This window comes from Strigops habroptila, chromosome 9, assembly GCF_004027225.2.
Source record: "Strigops habroptila isolate Jane chromosome 9, bStrHab1.2.pri, whole genome shotgun sequence".
In the NCBI taxonomy this organism is placed as follows: domain Eukaryota; kingdom Metazoa; phylum Chordata; class Aves; order Psittaciformes; family Psittacidae; genus Strigops; species Strigops habroptila.
In genome coordinates, this window is record NC_044285.2 from 33,509,110 (window position 1) to 33,524,757 (window position 15,648).

Below are 15,648 nucleotides of genomic sequence, written 5' to 3' on the forward strand. Positions count from 1 at the left end.
TGGTAAACTGAAGCTGTAACACAGAGACACTTCAGCTCCAAGTAGGCCCACAGGAGTCCAGCCTGGCTCGGACAGGTCAGCAGGATGTTTGCTACTGGCTGAGCTGTTGCTGCTGAGGCAGACAAGAGTACAGATAATGAAATAAAGAGAATTACCTTTCTTGCGCAGAAGAACACTGGCATGTTTCCGTCCGTTTCTGTTTTCCACATGACATGTATAGTTAGCCAGGTCTGCCTCCTCTACAGCATCAAAGATCAATGTCAGTTCAACTTCTTTTTCTCCGAGATGTTCTCTGAGGAGTCTGAAAGGAAGGATACAGTCTTTGCTTAACTGAATTAATATGTGTAGAAGATTCCCGAAAGAACCATGATTTCTCTGCAGAAGATGCCGAGAGTTCCCAGTCTCCTTCACTCTGGAGATGGACTTAGAAGAAGGCTCAAGTTGCCCAACAGAGACTTCACAGAGGCATCTTTCATGACAACCAAAAGCCTTTTTCTCCTGCCATGTCTGTAGCAAGGAGCTGAATCAAGTGCAGGAAGAGTGGCTACAAGTGCAACAGTTGCATGTGGCCTGTTTACCTCAGTTCCACCAGAATTCAATGCTAAAAACAATGTTTATTTTAAAAGAAGCAATAAATACTCACTTTCCAGAGAAGTAAATATGCACTACGAAGCCATTGCTGAGCAAATTATAAGGCAATATTTTAACAGCTTCGTACTGTGATGCATTTTACTGCAGTCTGGAAAACCAATGAAAAGAGCTGTGGAATTTTCCTCTATTTTGGGGCGCTAGATCCTGACTTTAAAAGGGATCAGTGTAACGAACAAGAGTTGTCTGCTCCTTTGAGAGGACAGAGAAGATATACAAAATCCCCACAAAGAGAATAGAAAGTTCTAGCAGACTTTCAGGCCAGAGGTACAGTCTTTTTATGTCATTGTTCTAATGCAAACATCAAAAAGAATGCAAAGTAAATGCAAGTGTTTTCTGATGCTGACATAAAGTCTAAAAATACAATGGCCTATTCTCTTAAAAGACTTATCAGTTGCTCAAGAAAAGTTTCTGGTCCTTTGAACAAGGAAACATAACATCAGGTAAAATCTACCATATTCATTTGATTCTGTTAGTGTACTTCTGCATAATGTGCAAGGGCGTAGACATAAAACGTGTGATGCCCTTGAAGTCACCTGTGAACTCACCATCACACATGGTACTTCAGTGAGTCTTTTCTCTGAAAAGATAAGTGTACAGCACTAAGAGAGCAATAAGATCTGGGTTCAGCAATATTTTCTCTGGAGACTGAAGAGAGACAATTGGGCACACAGTGATTACCAGAGCGCTGTTTGCACTGGACGGAAACTGCTCCTGTCGAGCTTAAAATCTTTCAATAACAAATGTCAAACTTCTCTACTATAAACCAAAGTTGCTTTGGGGTTTCCAATGCACACACACATTTTCTTACGTACATAATTTCATATAACAAACATGGAACTCCAAATCTGAAAACAAACCACAAGTGAAGTATGAGGGCATTGCACTAGATAATAAAAAATGCAAGACTGACTGCTATAAACCACATATTTACGGTAAAATTTCATACAGCACATCCCCTTTATTGGCTTGGGTGATGTGGCAGAACTCCGAAGAGGTACTAGAGCATCCACAATTCAGCCTCTTTCGTTATGAATGTGTAACTTGCAAAAAAGCAAGTGGAAAAACATTAGTTTAAGAACAGGTATATGTGTTCCATTTGGAAACTTGGACTGCATCTGGTTTTTTGCAAATTCAATGTCATTTATTGTGTATTTTTGCATTTTTTTATTCTGGCCCTAAGCCCAAGTGCTGAAAATAATGCAAGGAAGGTTGAATTTGCATCATTGCTGCACAGAAAAGAAACCTCCCAAGAGAGCCTGATCTGTTTGCAGACTCAAATCAGTCTAAACACTGGAGGTCAGATAAATCAATTCTCATTTACCTATTAATAGTCTCTATCTATATATAGTAAAATATTTTAAACTCAGGAAAGCCTTCTCTATTGGTAAACAATATGCTCCACAAATTTCAGCTTACAAACCATGCTGCAAGAAACAAATAAAATCATTAACAGAGAAGATATCTGGGACACTAATCTGGAGCACTCTGTGAATGATTGTCTTGTGTTTACTATAATCAGCATGCTTTACATAGAACAAAACGAAGAGAGATTACAATTAAGATAAACTATTATTCTGAATCTGTTTAAAATAAAATAATCGACCTTTAACCTAAATTTAAATAATACAGGATCAGCTAAAAAGGAGCTTTCATAAAAAAAGAATATGCATTTGGGCTGAGAATATTTCCCAGTTATTTTCATGCTAATTGTAATCTTCAGGAAGAGAACTCTTCAGAATGGGATCTATCACAAAAATGCTGACAGACACTTAAGCATTATGGTGATAGCAAAGTGTAGAAAGCTCTTAGGATTGTCAAACCTTTCATTCCTGCTCTTTTTTCTTCTTCTTCTTTTTATTAATCAGTTCTCTGCAGCTAATGATTCATTATTGCCACAGAAACACACAGTTGGTCACTTACGTTTTTTTCATGTGTGCAGATTTTAACTGAATGCATTTCATAGCTGGTTCGGAGAACACTGAGAACAGTATTTTTGAGTTAGAAAAGAAATAGAGTATCAACAAGTAAGACCTTAAAGCTGCAGCAGTATTTGCTGCACACCCATAAGATGAAGCTCTGTCCCTTTCTGAGCTGGGGAGAACTTTGCCAGCAACACTGCCAATACATGCCAGCTCCCACAAGTTGAGAAAATAATAGCTCTTTTTTCTGGTTTGATGAACAAACTGTAAGAGCAATTACATCATTTAATACACAGGTAAATCAATGGCACTTGACAACTCACAGCAAACAGGATGCAGGGAGAGAGAGGAGAGGTGGGTGAAATAAAAAGAATTCTTTTTGTTCAAGTGGAAGCATTTTATTTGATCTGAAACAAAACATTTTGTCTACTGATTATTTTTCAGTTAAGAAAATATAAATTTAAAGAAAATGTCATTTCAGAATACAAGCGTTTTCTTTGAAAAATACCCAATGTTTTAGATTTTTCAAATCTTTTGTCATATTTTTCCAATATGTTTATGCACTAAGTTGAATCTGAAGCTCCAATACTTTTCCTTTGAAACCGCATTTTCCTAAAATTTTCAGGCCTTGTGTGATCACAGATGAAAAGGCCATAGGAAAGCTTCCCCTGAGCCTCTGCAAGACCAAGGCATTAATTCCAAACCTCTACTAACCTGCCTGTGAGTTGAGACTTCCCAAAAAGAAAACTTTTATTCTTTACATAGTTAAAGATTTGGACTAGAAGAACTCTAGTCCCTTCTTTCTAGCCCTTATAATAGTCTGTAGACAAAAGGACAGATCTGTGTGTACGTAAGAGCCTCTCCAAAAAAAAGTAATTCAACTAACAACATGGCACAGAAACCTTCCCTCTCACTTTCCTGCATCATGTTTCTCATTCTGTGCCCAGAAATTGTCTACTTCAGTAGCATAAGCTTTTCAGGAGAGGGCTTTCATTTCCATACTTCTCTGCAAAGAACCCAGCACATTAGCCAGGCAGTGATGGTAATTCTGCCTCCCTTCCTCAGCATCCCCTCCTAACAGAATACATCATTCGTCTTGTCTGAGCATTTTATAACCATCAGTTGACTTCTGTGAGTGATAAATTAACCAGCAGGAAAAAATAAGGCTGCAGTTCAAAATATCTCCATTCACTTCTTTCAATGCCTCTAGAACAAGTTAAACTATTTCCACTTTAAAAATGGAGAAGAAAAAACAAGGACAAACATACCCTACAAGCTGAGCATTATGAGACACCTGCAAACTGTTCTGCAGTGTTGCCTGAAGAAGAAAAAGAAGCAACTCACAGGCGGCTGGAAGAGTAAGATTTACGCCTGAAAATACTTCTTTGTCACAGCAGAGAGAGTGTTGGAATCTGCTGTGGGCTCCTTTGATAATTAGATATAACTGACAACTCTGCAGACAGGCTTAAAGACTCTGATTCCTTCTTTAATAGCGCTGGTTTGATTTACATGACATTTTTATTACTGCTGTGAAAAACCCACCTGGTAGGCAAGGTCTCTTTCTCCTTTTCCCCCTGTGCATGTCTAACATTTGGAGATTTTAATTCAAGGGAAGGCAAAGAGGCAGGTTGGAGGGGGGATCATCGCCTCTGAGTCCTGCAGTGGTTATTACGAGGCTCTGTAACAAGGTCTAATAAATAACAAGGAGCTCAGAGCTATACATTTATTACTCATGGTGAAGCCTGCTTACCAGTTCCATGGGTTTAACAGAAATGCTCAAGTCATGTGCATCCTTATTTCAGTGCTTTCATAACAGCACGCTAATTGACTGGTAACTATGCATGCTAGGGGATGCAAACTGGGGATGGATGTTTTGTACTCCCACAGTGCATTGATCTGCAAACCTGAACTCTCATCATATACAGCAAACCCAGTGACATAATGGATGGGTACAGTCCAGAGTAAGGAGAGCACCAAAAATTCAGAGTACTACTAAATCTGTGAACTAATTTAAGATAGGGAAAGCAGAGTTAAAATGTTAGATATCTGCCAAAGGAACAAACCATGGAGTATCTTGGTCTGGGTGTAACCATTCCCAATCACTTGTGGTTTCTCAACATTAACAGAAACATGCTGGTTTCCACATAGAAGCAAACTGATGGGAAAAGCATCTAACCAGCAAGTTCACCTTGTTTCATCAAATTTGAAACATACATGTCATTTTTAGAAATCCATCAATAAATGGGACTGGGTGAAAGATGTGTGCTGACTCAGGGTGCTGACAGAACAGCCAGTGCTGCTTAGTTTCCCTGAAGCAGCAAACTTGTAATGGGCCACATGAGCAAGCGCTGCTACTGTGAACAGAAAATCTGCAAAAAGTTACTACTGCAGTTGCCATAGCTACTTCTAAATGAAAAAAAAAGGCGGGGGGAAGGATGGACCGTGGCACTGCTGGTGATAATACAGTAGGTTTTGGCAAATGCTCTGTTCTAATGCTGGCTGTGGTGCACAGGAGATTAGGTACATAATAAGCAACTTTGTTGAAGAGAAGATTCACTGAATTGTGACGTGTCTGTAAACTGAGTCAAAGCATTTTAAGAGTGAGAAAAAGGTGACACAAAATGAGACATGAATGTGTAATGAGATGGCATAGTGAAGGACAAATACAGCTTTTGTTTAGTTTAGTTTAGTGAAATTGAGTTTAGAAAACTCAATTTCACTAACAAATGCAAACAAAGCAAAAGTTTCGAACTGTGTTAAAGCTGGCAAGCTCTTTAAATACAAACCTCAAATTGTCCTTCTGATGCAGAGGAAGAACATGACCAAAATCACTGTTCATATAGATACACCAAAGAGGACACAATGTCGTTAAATGCTGATGACTTGCAATGGCAGAAGTTTCCAGTAATTGTATTTTGTGCTCAGAAGCCCAAAAGAGGATTGTACACTTAAAGCTACTCTGGCAATACATGATAAATTTCATCTGTATGCAATTAAGGTGCAATGTTAGGTCGGTTATTTTAGTGCATCTTAATAACTAGTGGCTAAATGGCTGAACTTCAGATTATTGATCAAGTAATAAAGCAAAAGAATCTCTCTGCCTGCTCTCCAGAATCACTTTTGCAAGAAACAAACAACTCAAAAATGAGACAAAAAAAAAAGGTGCAATGGCAGGTGCAAAGGCCTTGGCTTTCTTTATACGCTATACTGATTGCGTCTATAGGAGCTGGGACTACCTTGGGTATATATGGGTATAACCATAGGTTAGTCTTTGCTCCAAGAGCTACTAATCAGGTAATTATTAAAGAAGGAAGACAAGAAGATGCCGTTAGGTGCAAATTCTATGAAAGTTCACAGAGATACAAGTGTTTGTTTTCTTTACGAAATTGGTACAGCAAATGATAACCAGCATCTGGAAGAAGCCAAGTACAAGTTGGATATCAGACATCCTCACGCAGCCACTTCCTCCTCTCCTTTAAGTGATAAGCACGGAGGAACAAATGCTGCTTTTTGAAAGCTCTGGTTAAGGCATACTGAGAGCTGTATCACAGGCAGACAACACATTCAGTAGAAGAGAAAAAGTATGGTGACTTTGACAGAAGGCCGTTCATCTTTAAGATTAACGCTGATGCTGAAATGAATGTTATCTTGCCGAGAACTGCCACAAGGGGCAGCTGTAGCGGACAGCATCATTTCCACATAGGGTTAAAATCAAACTCCAGAACACTCAAGGGATGCCTCAGCTACCATCAGGGCAATTTGATAACGGATTTTCAGGCACACAGATAGCTACTATGTCTTTAGAGTTTATTCACTAGAAAGGAGAGCAAGCAACTCATATTGCCCTGGTTTCAAGTCATTCATCACTCTTCAGACAGAAAACTATTTCCACTTTCAATTAAAAACCTGTTTAAAAAACACCCAGGAGGCTTTTGGGACATACTATGTTTTTAGCAGTAAATATTCCAAAAAGTACCTGACTTCGCCTTCTCTAATGTGACCTTCTAATTCTTCTATGAATTTTTCCCCTTTCATCCAGTAAATCATGGGGCCTGATTCTCCACTGAATCCAAAGAAAGCTTTGCAGGCCACAGTCAGCGGGTTTCCTGAGGACAAGAACAAAAGAGAGGGTCAGACACTTTGTCACAGCTACTAGTGAGAGAACGATTTTGAGAAATCTCAGCACCTCAGATAAACCTCCCCAGGTAAAATTGGAGGGGAAAAACAAAAAAAAAGAAAAAAGAAAAAAAAAAAAGAACCATAGGAAGTAGGTTGATGTTGATTTGCATCTACAGGAAGTAGCTGTGAAATAAAACTGAGGGTATCCGTAATTCCATTTTTTTCCCAGAAAGATACTACATGAACAATAAGAAAGTATGGAAATGGTGGCAACATAAGGTGATGTCAGATTGACTGTTAAAAAGAAAGAGATGATTTCTTTGTCAGACTCCTGGGATCTCTACCAGGACTGGGGAGTGTGCCCTAAGCGGCAGGTAAATCACTAAACTTGCTTACGGTTGCCAACCCACTGATAGGAAAGACACAGTAATAATTTCTTCCTTGTTTAGATAGAAATCAAATGCTAATGAAGTTTTGGTTCAGAGAGCTTTTAAAGATCCCCAAGTAATATATGATGCCAGTGAGCACCAGCAACACTCCTGTTACTGTCAATAGGTTTTGGCAAAGGACCAAACTTCAATGGAATAGAGTACAGAACAACAGAGTTCAAGCAGTAGAGTACAGAACTCTTCCTTTCAGATCTGCAAAAATACTTCCAAAAGAAAGAAAATAAAACTTGGAAACTAATCAGATTTCTCTCTAAGAATTCAGCATTTAGATGGGTTTTTGTTTGGCTACAGCTTTAGCTGTACTAGCTAGTCCAGGACTGTGCTTACAATGCCAGGACAGATGGTTGTCTGCCTGCAGAAGACAAAAAAATAAAAAGAATAAAAAATCCTTAAAGAAGCCAGGAAATTTAGGAGAACCATGCCCATTCCCTTAGTATGCAAATACAGCTGCTGCACCCACTTCTCTTTGTCTCTTCTTTACAGCATGGGTGGTCCAGGTTACAAAGCAGCTGCAGAGTCACCAACTTACATGGGAGGATAGACCTCATTTCACGTCAGTGGAGACTCCTGCTTAATGTTCCAGCACTTGGATCAAGCGTGGAAAGTCCAACTAATGCATTTTACTATATTTGGAAGAGATGTTTTATTATGCCAGCCATTCTCAGTGCCAGCAGGAGACTCTTTTGATGCTGAAATAGAACAGGCCTATACTCTTCAAAAAGGGTTAGTCATTTGGAGCACCTCACTTGGTTGAGCATGGGCTAACAGTTTCATCTGATTGTCTTACTGTGCCCTAATCAGCTACCTATTGTCTGCTCAGCAGTGATAATTCGCTGTGGGCACACTTGGGAGCATATCAGAGCTGTGTGTTAAAGCATCTTTGCCTAAGCCCCCACAGAGCTGTCCTAAGTCAACTAATTGCACTCGTCTATCCATTATTCCAGTGCCCAATTTAAGACATGTCAAAAGAGTCTGATTAGACAGTAAGTGCAGCACTCCCAGCCACTGAAAATCAGACGCCTTTAAATTGTTTCCAAGTCAAGATCCAAAATAACAAGTCCTTTTGAAACATTAGGATACAGCAAGAAAGGGTTTAAAGACTGCACTTCAGTCTGTTTCTTAAATAGCAGAAGACAAAAATGGAAAATGTTTATCCTGAAAATGTTTTACAGACTCTTTCATTATCTCCACATTCACTATGAACTCTGGTACCACAGCTGGCCACTGAACACGTGCTGACGCTGACAGATTATATACAACCAGCTCAAACATCCCAAATATAAGAAGGGGGGATATTCACAGTTATCTGTACATCCCACAACGCTGACCACCATCACAAGAAAGTTCCAAACTTCACTAATTGATGAAAAGTCAAAAATACTTCTAGGCAGATATTTAGTTCCACTACAAGATGATATAGCAGAAGACCGTTTCCTTCTGCTCCTAATCCGCTCACCGGCCTTGTGAGGTGCTGGGTGCCCTCCATGGTGGGAGGGGAGAATTGGAGCCTCGGGCTGTGTCCATCTCATGTTCTTCTAACGTGCTGAATGCCCATGTAATGTGAGGTCTTTTGTGCCACTTCCCTCAGAGTCATGATACACATCTGCTTAAATACCATTTGGTGATTCCTAGCATGTGGCTGCTCAGTCCTTGTTTGATTTTAATGGAAAAAGACAAGTGTAGCAATGTGAAAAAAGGAAAGAGCTAGATGTGGTCTATCAGCACTGACAGTATATGCCTTTTTCCTGGCAAACCATGCTGGGCATTAAGTGCTACAGGCAAAATATATTACAGGGTGTGCTTTTCCTCAAACTAGCAGTTTTTACTTAAAAAACAAACCCTGAAGAAATGAAAATATTCCAAGGTGAGTGTAAGATTTCTATAGATGCAGAATAAATATCCTGAGGTAATACATCTCATCTGAAGAAATAAGTTTTCTATACAAACAGGAAAACCTAAAAAAACCGCTAGCTGTTGGTACACAGTTTCTGTAATAAACAAACCCAATATAAGGCATCAGTAGCCTTTACTGTGACAGCCTGCATGCTGTGAACATGCCCGGGCAGATCCATTTCCCGTCTTTGCCACCAAGGGAAACCTGGTGGAAAAAGTAGAGTGAATTAGCATTTTCAGCTCAAAATCTGGGACTGGCCACACTTGAAAAACCCACAGTCCATCTCATCTGCAAACCCATCACTGATCAGAGGGAGGAATAAGCAGCGGTTTCACATGGAACAACTATTTATCTCAGTAGCAGAATGATGCACATCTGGGTTGAGCTGATCTGTCCTGGGGTGGCAAGAGCTTGGGTCTTGATGACACTTGCCCTTCTGTAGGACATGCTCTTCTGTAGCTCTCTGGTTTATAACTCTCATCACTCTTTTGTGACTCTGGAAGCAGGACAAAGTCAGAAAAGGGAACATAGGCTCTTCCTTGCAGAAACACTTTACCTCCTCAAATAAGCCTCCATAAGGAACGGAAGGGAGGTTCCCCCTCTCCTGCCATGTCAAGACACAGCTGTCCACAGCTGCAAACTGTGACTACTGGTTTTCAGGGAACTCCAACCAATTTCCATCCAGAAGAGAACATGGCATGTCTCCCTGCATTTTCCCCCAAGTACTGAGATCCCAAAACTGCAGCTGAATTCTCCGGTTCCTAAATGTACTCTTGAATATGGGGAGAAACAGGCACTGAGCATGGAAAGTGTCCTTTGCGGGTCCTGATTTTGGGGCTGGCTTTGAGCCATGTGGTATCACACTGAGTCATAGTTCCAGGCAGAAGGAACTAACAGGCGATTAGTAACACCAGCAACTACTCTTCATAAGGCCAAACTTTTGCATATTTTGCATGACACTTAAGTTCCACTACTAACTGTTCATATTAAGAAATATTCCCCTTGCATCATTAAATTAACATCATCAAAGTTCCTAGAATGAATGGCATCCTGAAAGTTTTCCATTTATAAGTGGTTTCTCTTTAAATCAGATAGACATTTCAGTTGCAATTTTAATTACTAAACTAATTTGCTGAGAAACAGAGAAAATGATTAGTGAGATTTCTAATGAATCAACAGTGAGGAGAATGTTTTAAGAAACAAGAGCAGAAAGTAGAAAAGCCTGCTTGTAGACATCACTGAGTCTACTGCTTTGCTGGGGTCACCTTGTCACAGGAAAGCCTCAGGTTCCAGCAGAATCTCTGCTTTAGCTTTTTTCCCTACTCTCTCAATCACACAGGCTTGTTGCCAACTCCCAGCCAGTAAGACACAACCGCTGGCAATAGGAATGACTTTTATTGCTAAATCATACTGTACATTTTTCACCTGACCTTTTTCACAATATATGTGTGAACTCTACTATACATTTCAGTGATTTTTTTTTCTTTCTTTCTGAAAATGAGAATTGCACAGAAATGCAATTATTCAAGCAAAATAGCTTCCTGGTGGCGGCAGGAGCACTGGCTACGGATAGAAAAAGGGTCTGCAAAAGAATGTTGTCAGGCACGATTCTGAATGTGCTTACTGCAGGTCTGACATGTTTTGAAAGAGAATGACAAATCCTGCAGCACAGTGTCTCCTGAATGAGGCATGCTCCAAGCACTGACTAAATGAAGCTTAAAATACCTAAAAGTTGTTCAGTCTTTTAAAAACTTAGATGCCAAGGCTAGGTGACTGACCAGCACGGAAGACAAAAGCTGTTCGCAGATCCTAAGATCTGGCTAATGCCAAGACATGTTTTCAGACATTTTTTTGAAAACACAGTTTGATTATTTGCTTATTTTCACTCATTTTGCAGAAGGTGGTGTATTTTTTGGCTTATCTCTGAGCATCCACTCAAGGGTGCAACACAGAATTCATATTCTCTGATGTCCACATTCTGCTGGTGCTCTGTTCTTCCAGCAAATCAGGCTTTCCCTTACAGAGCAAATCATACCAGTGCAAAACCATCAAACAGCCAAAGTCATCTATGAATCCTTGGGTGCTTTTTCTCTCTGGCTTGAAACATCAATGGGTATTCCAATTCTTTCACATTTTTGTGCCAGATACAACACCACTCTGAACAAGCCTGAATTGAAGTAGATGATCTTGCCAAGCTACTGGCAGAACAGAACTGACTGACAGTGTCAAAGGAAGACCTCCTTTTGCATCGAGCAACATCAAGTCAATCCTGCACATGTTCCTAATTGGATTTACATCTTCACCTCCACCTGTGTGTTAATACCAGACTGTAGTATCACTACTTTTACCTACTCCAGAGCTGGATACTGTATACACATAGAAGGGAAGACAAGTGCACTGCTGGCACCAAAAAATCATTCCATCACTCCAACTCTCTCTTATCGATGCCTATGCATCATGTAGCTCCTCTCTGATAATGGTGCTTGTGTCTCTTTCTCTGTAAGACTGACAGAGAGAAGTGTTTGCAAAGGAACAGCTTCCCACTCTTGACACATGCAGATGTTGTGCAGGCACTTCATGGGCTTGCTTTCTTCAGTTTGCTGAGGCAGAGGACAAGAAAGGCAGATTACTTATCACATCCCAGTAAGCATATTCTACAGGCTGTCTGCAGAACTGAATCTGACTTTCCAGGCTAAGAGGTTTGCAAGGCAAATCACCATGTCACTGACAAGAACATTATTGTTCTAATGTGCTTTACAAGTGCTAGAAACTGGCCAAAGAGCAACAGAGAGATTTAAATTCTCCTGGCAAGGCAGGCTGAATTGTATACAACCGTGAAGCAAAAAACATGTTTCCTTTCCCTTCCAGAAGGACATCCTGGATAAAAAGATATGGGAAACAGAGCTTACGCCTGCAATTTATCCACAAAACAAATGCCAGGGGCACCACAGACCTTGACTCATGAAAAACAATCTCTGTGTGTGGTAGCTTCTATCTAGTTTGCAGAGAATGTCAATTTTCTCAAAGTCCGTTGCAAGGACATCCTCTTAGCTGTTCTCCTGTGCTCAGCAACAATGGGCAAAACCCAAAAGCACACTGAGGTGGTGCAGCCCAAGCCAAACCTTGGGTCTGGCTCAGCAGGCTGATGCTGAACGTTGGGCTTAGCTGCTGCTGGGGCTGCAAATATGGCAAGGGTAGCGAAGAGTGCCCACTCGAGGCCACACTTGTAATGTGAGAGCCAAAGCCTGCGACTGAGCTCCAGACCTCTGCCTAGAGCTCATCCGCAAGGGGACAACCTCCTGAAGAAGCCAGGACGCATCTGGCCGAGGACATGCTCGGTGTTTGCTCATGTGACCCAGCACAGCTGATCACTTGTCTCAGTCCCCTCTTGGCACAGATTGAGGGACTGCAGCACCACTTCACAGCATCAGGGTCTTCAGCATCTGCTGTATTATCTGCTAAGGCAGCACTGAAACTCTTCACACATTTACCCAGTACTGAATCAGAAAAAGCTACAAAAAGCCACAAAAACCTCAGGTACATTATCACCTCCCTCCTGTATTTTTTGCTGGCCATTTCCCAGCATTATTTGACAAAGGTTCTATGTTTTGTTTAGTACAACAAGATTTATAAAGTCAGTGCTAATTACCCTGTGGGCTTCATTTTCCTCCTCTTTCACTTGGCTATTCTACAGAATACATACCTAGCTGTGTGCTAAACCATGTTACCTCACGACTGGTTTGAGCACTACTGGATCCAGTGAAAATAAAACATACTCAAACCAAATTATTTTCTGTGACCAAAAAAAAAAAAAAAATTATATATATATATACAGAAAATCCTACAATGTTTCCAAACTGTGTTCCAGCAGCTAGTAGATTCATGACTGGATATGATCATTTCCAAATATCTGCATAATTAAAGAACAGCCAGGAATTCATGAATTGAAAACATTTAAAAGAAAATCAAGAAACTTGATTTGGGTAACAAAAATAATTGCTTTAATAAGATAAATCAATACTGAAAGCAAGCCTAACTAGCCTCCAGACATTTCAAATCAGTTTAAGAGCATTTAAAACACACACATACATACATACATAACTAGATTGTTTTATTCTCCAAGTTTCTACAAAGAAACAGACTTAAAGGAGGTGCTCTTCCCCTCGGTAAGGCCCTGTGCTATGAAGAGCATGTGCTAGCCACTACCACCATATTCTGTGAGCTGTATTGATATGTAGGGAAAATAAATGTCTATGTAACATCAAGTTGGCTCTTCGCTCATACAAGAACTTTTTGACTAAGGCAAGTCTTTGGCAACAATAAACAGCCTAGTAAAAACTTTGACAAGAAAGATGCAAAAGATTTTTAGGTCTTTTTTTGTCCTCTTTAGTTTATGATCTTAATTTTAATTTTCTTTCTTGCTCTGCTCTTATTTCTTATGCCCTGAGACATCACAGTACACACAGCCATGAGATATTTGTGCTTTTCTGTCTCACTCAAGTGAGCAAACAGCATACAGAAAAAGTAGCAAAAAACCCCAAACACTAAGAGCAAGCAGCAAGACTTCACACATGAAACAAAGCAACTAAGCCTCTCAACAGTTCGTTACCAAGAACACAAGTCAATGCCTTTACTCTCATTCCATGCAGCCTCAACCAGGTCTAATTTAAAGTACACAATCATGATCCACTGCAAGTGGTGCTTGTAGGTGTGGATATTGACTGCTGTTCTCACAAAAAGAGAAAAACAAAACTAAAATACACATAAAGCTGAAATGTTGCTGACAAAAAGTTATCAGATGTTCTAAAATGCATCAATCAAGGCAAAATCTCCTAGAGCAATTTTCTTCCAAAACACATCTAGAAAAACATCCCAACCCCTGTCAAAGTAAACCTCATCTAAATCCTATAAAATCCTTTATCCCATTTTCAGAACTGCCTTAGGGTCAAAATTTGAAATCTTAGTCACTGGGAGCTCAGATGTAACTGAAAGTCAAGGATTTCAGCTTTTCAGTTATTTACCTACAATGAAGACAGACGCTTAGTGAGATTTCCAGAAGCAGTTTGACAGCTGCCTTGTGCTGACTTTAAGTTGTGCTCAATGCTGAGGTCCTTCTGAAAATCTCATTTCTGTGCACTTTGAGGTACAGAAATATTATTTAAGAGAACTACTCTGCAGGTACTTGAAAAACATCCCCTTGGAGGGAGGGTTTTAAGAGCTAGGGCAGCCCAAGAGCAACAAATCAGTGACATCCAGACTAAGGTGAACTAAGTAGGGAGTGAGACGGAACAAACCACCTCACTATGGCGAGGGCATAGGTATGGCCCCATGGTGTCACAGCAATCATTTCTCTTTATTCTGGTATCACTTTCAGCATGGCCAAAATAGGTGGCAACACACAGGTGTGTTTCTCTGAGAGAAGAACAGGACAGGAAAAACTATTCAGAGGGATGCTTGCTTCCTTGCGTCACTGTCCCACGGTGAGAAGGGGAAACAGCCAACTGTTTGTTTGAGCTACAGAGAGGTGGACCACCAAGAGATGCTCTTGTCTCCTCCCAGCAATCTGCTGGCTCAAGGGGAAGGCAGGGTTCTATCCCACACGTTGCTGCTTCTTGCCAGCTTCAGGACTTTCCAACTCTCCAACTTGCCCCTGCATAAAATTTCCTATGGACATTCATGTTTCACATTTCAGTTTCCTGAGCAAGAACATACTCATCTTTTCTCTCAGGGGAGAAGGAGGATGAAACACAGTATCTCTTTCTAGAGAGTAATCTGGCTTCATGTGAAAAAGTGCATGAACGGACCAACCTAACTAAGACCTGCTAGCATTAATGTGGCCAAATTCTGAACCCTACTTACATGAGTATGTAATGGATATCCAGTTGTACATCTTAGCGAGTTCCCATTTAGTAGGCAGAGGTTGCTAAGGAAACCAGCTGCAGGCTGCAACAGACTAAAGAAAATACACTAAACCTCTTCAACTTCTGTGCTGATTTTTAAGCAAGTGATAAAACTTCTTAAAACCATGACTATAGAATGGATAATTCTTCTTCACTTAGAAAGGACAAAGCAAATGTGAACTGAGAATTCATGCTATAGATGTCTTGCCCTACGAATAAAGCGACGCTCTCTGAGATTAATGTATGCTTGAACAGAAGGAGTCAGCTGGGGTATTTTCATACTCAGTTTGTGACTGTTCACTCAACTGCTGCTCAGATTTTTGCTAACCCAGGTCATGCTAAGGCCTGATGTATGCTGGCAGCAGCACCATTAGGTCAAAGAGAGAGCACCTCATCGGCAGGAGAGGTGGCCAGAGCTGAAGGACCGTTATGTACAATTATCACCTGCAAATTGCTGTCTCCAGCAGCCATTAACTTTTGCCTGGCAGTTTTCTCAGAATTCACTAAATTATGGAAATAGTATAAACTAAACCTCCAAGCTAGATGGTATAAAACATCAGTTTACCTAAGCTTTTGAAGTGGAACCAACAGCAGCTGGACTTCTGAGGCCTTCCTGCTTACATCAGTTTTGTACAAAGACAGAAGGAAAACCTAATTCTCCCTGAACAGATTGCCAATATCTCCATAGTGCCCTGCAGCAGGTATATAGGGCCAGA

At 40.5% G+C, this 15,648-nt stretch overlaps 1 protein-coding gene across 4 annotated transcripts in view; it reads right to left on the reverse strand.

Annotated features, from left to right (window-relative positions):
* Positions 1-15,648, reverse strand: part of IL1RAPL2 (interleukin 1 receptor accessory protein like 2) — a 379,033-nt gene that overhangs the window by 22,427 nt on the left and 340,958 nt on the right. For all 4 annotated transcript variants that reach the window (XM_030498257.1, XM_030498260.1, XM_030498258.1 and 1 more), the window contains 2 exons: positions 6,547-6,676; positions 156-301 (listed from right to left, as the gene is read on the reverse strand). In XM_030498257.1, coding sequence (XP_030354117.1) covers positions 156-301; positions 6,547-6,676 — 276 coding nt within the window. The remainder of the gene's footprint in view (positions 1-155; positions 302-6,546; positions 6,677-15,648) is intronic.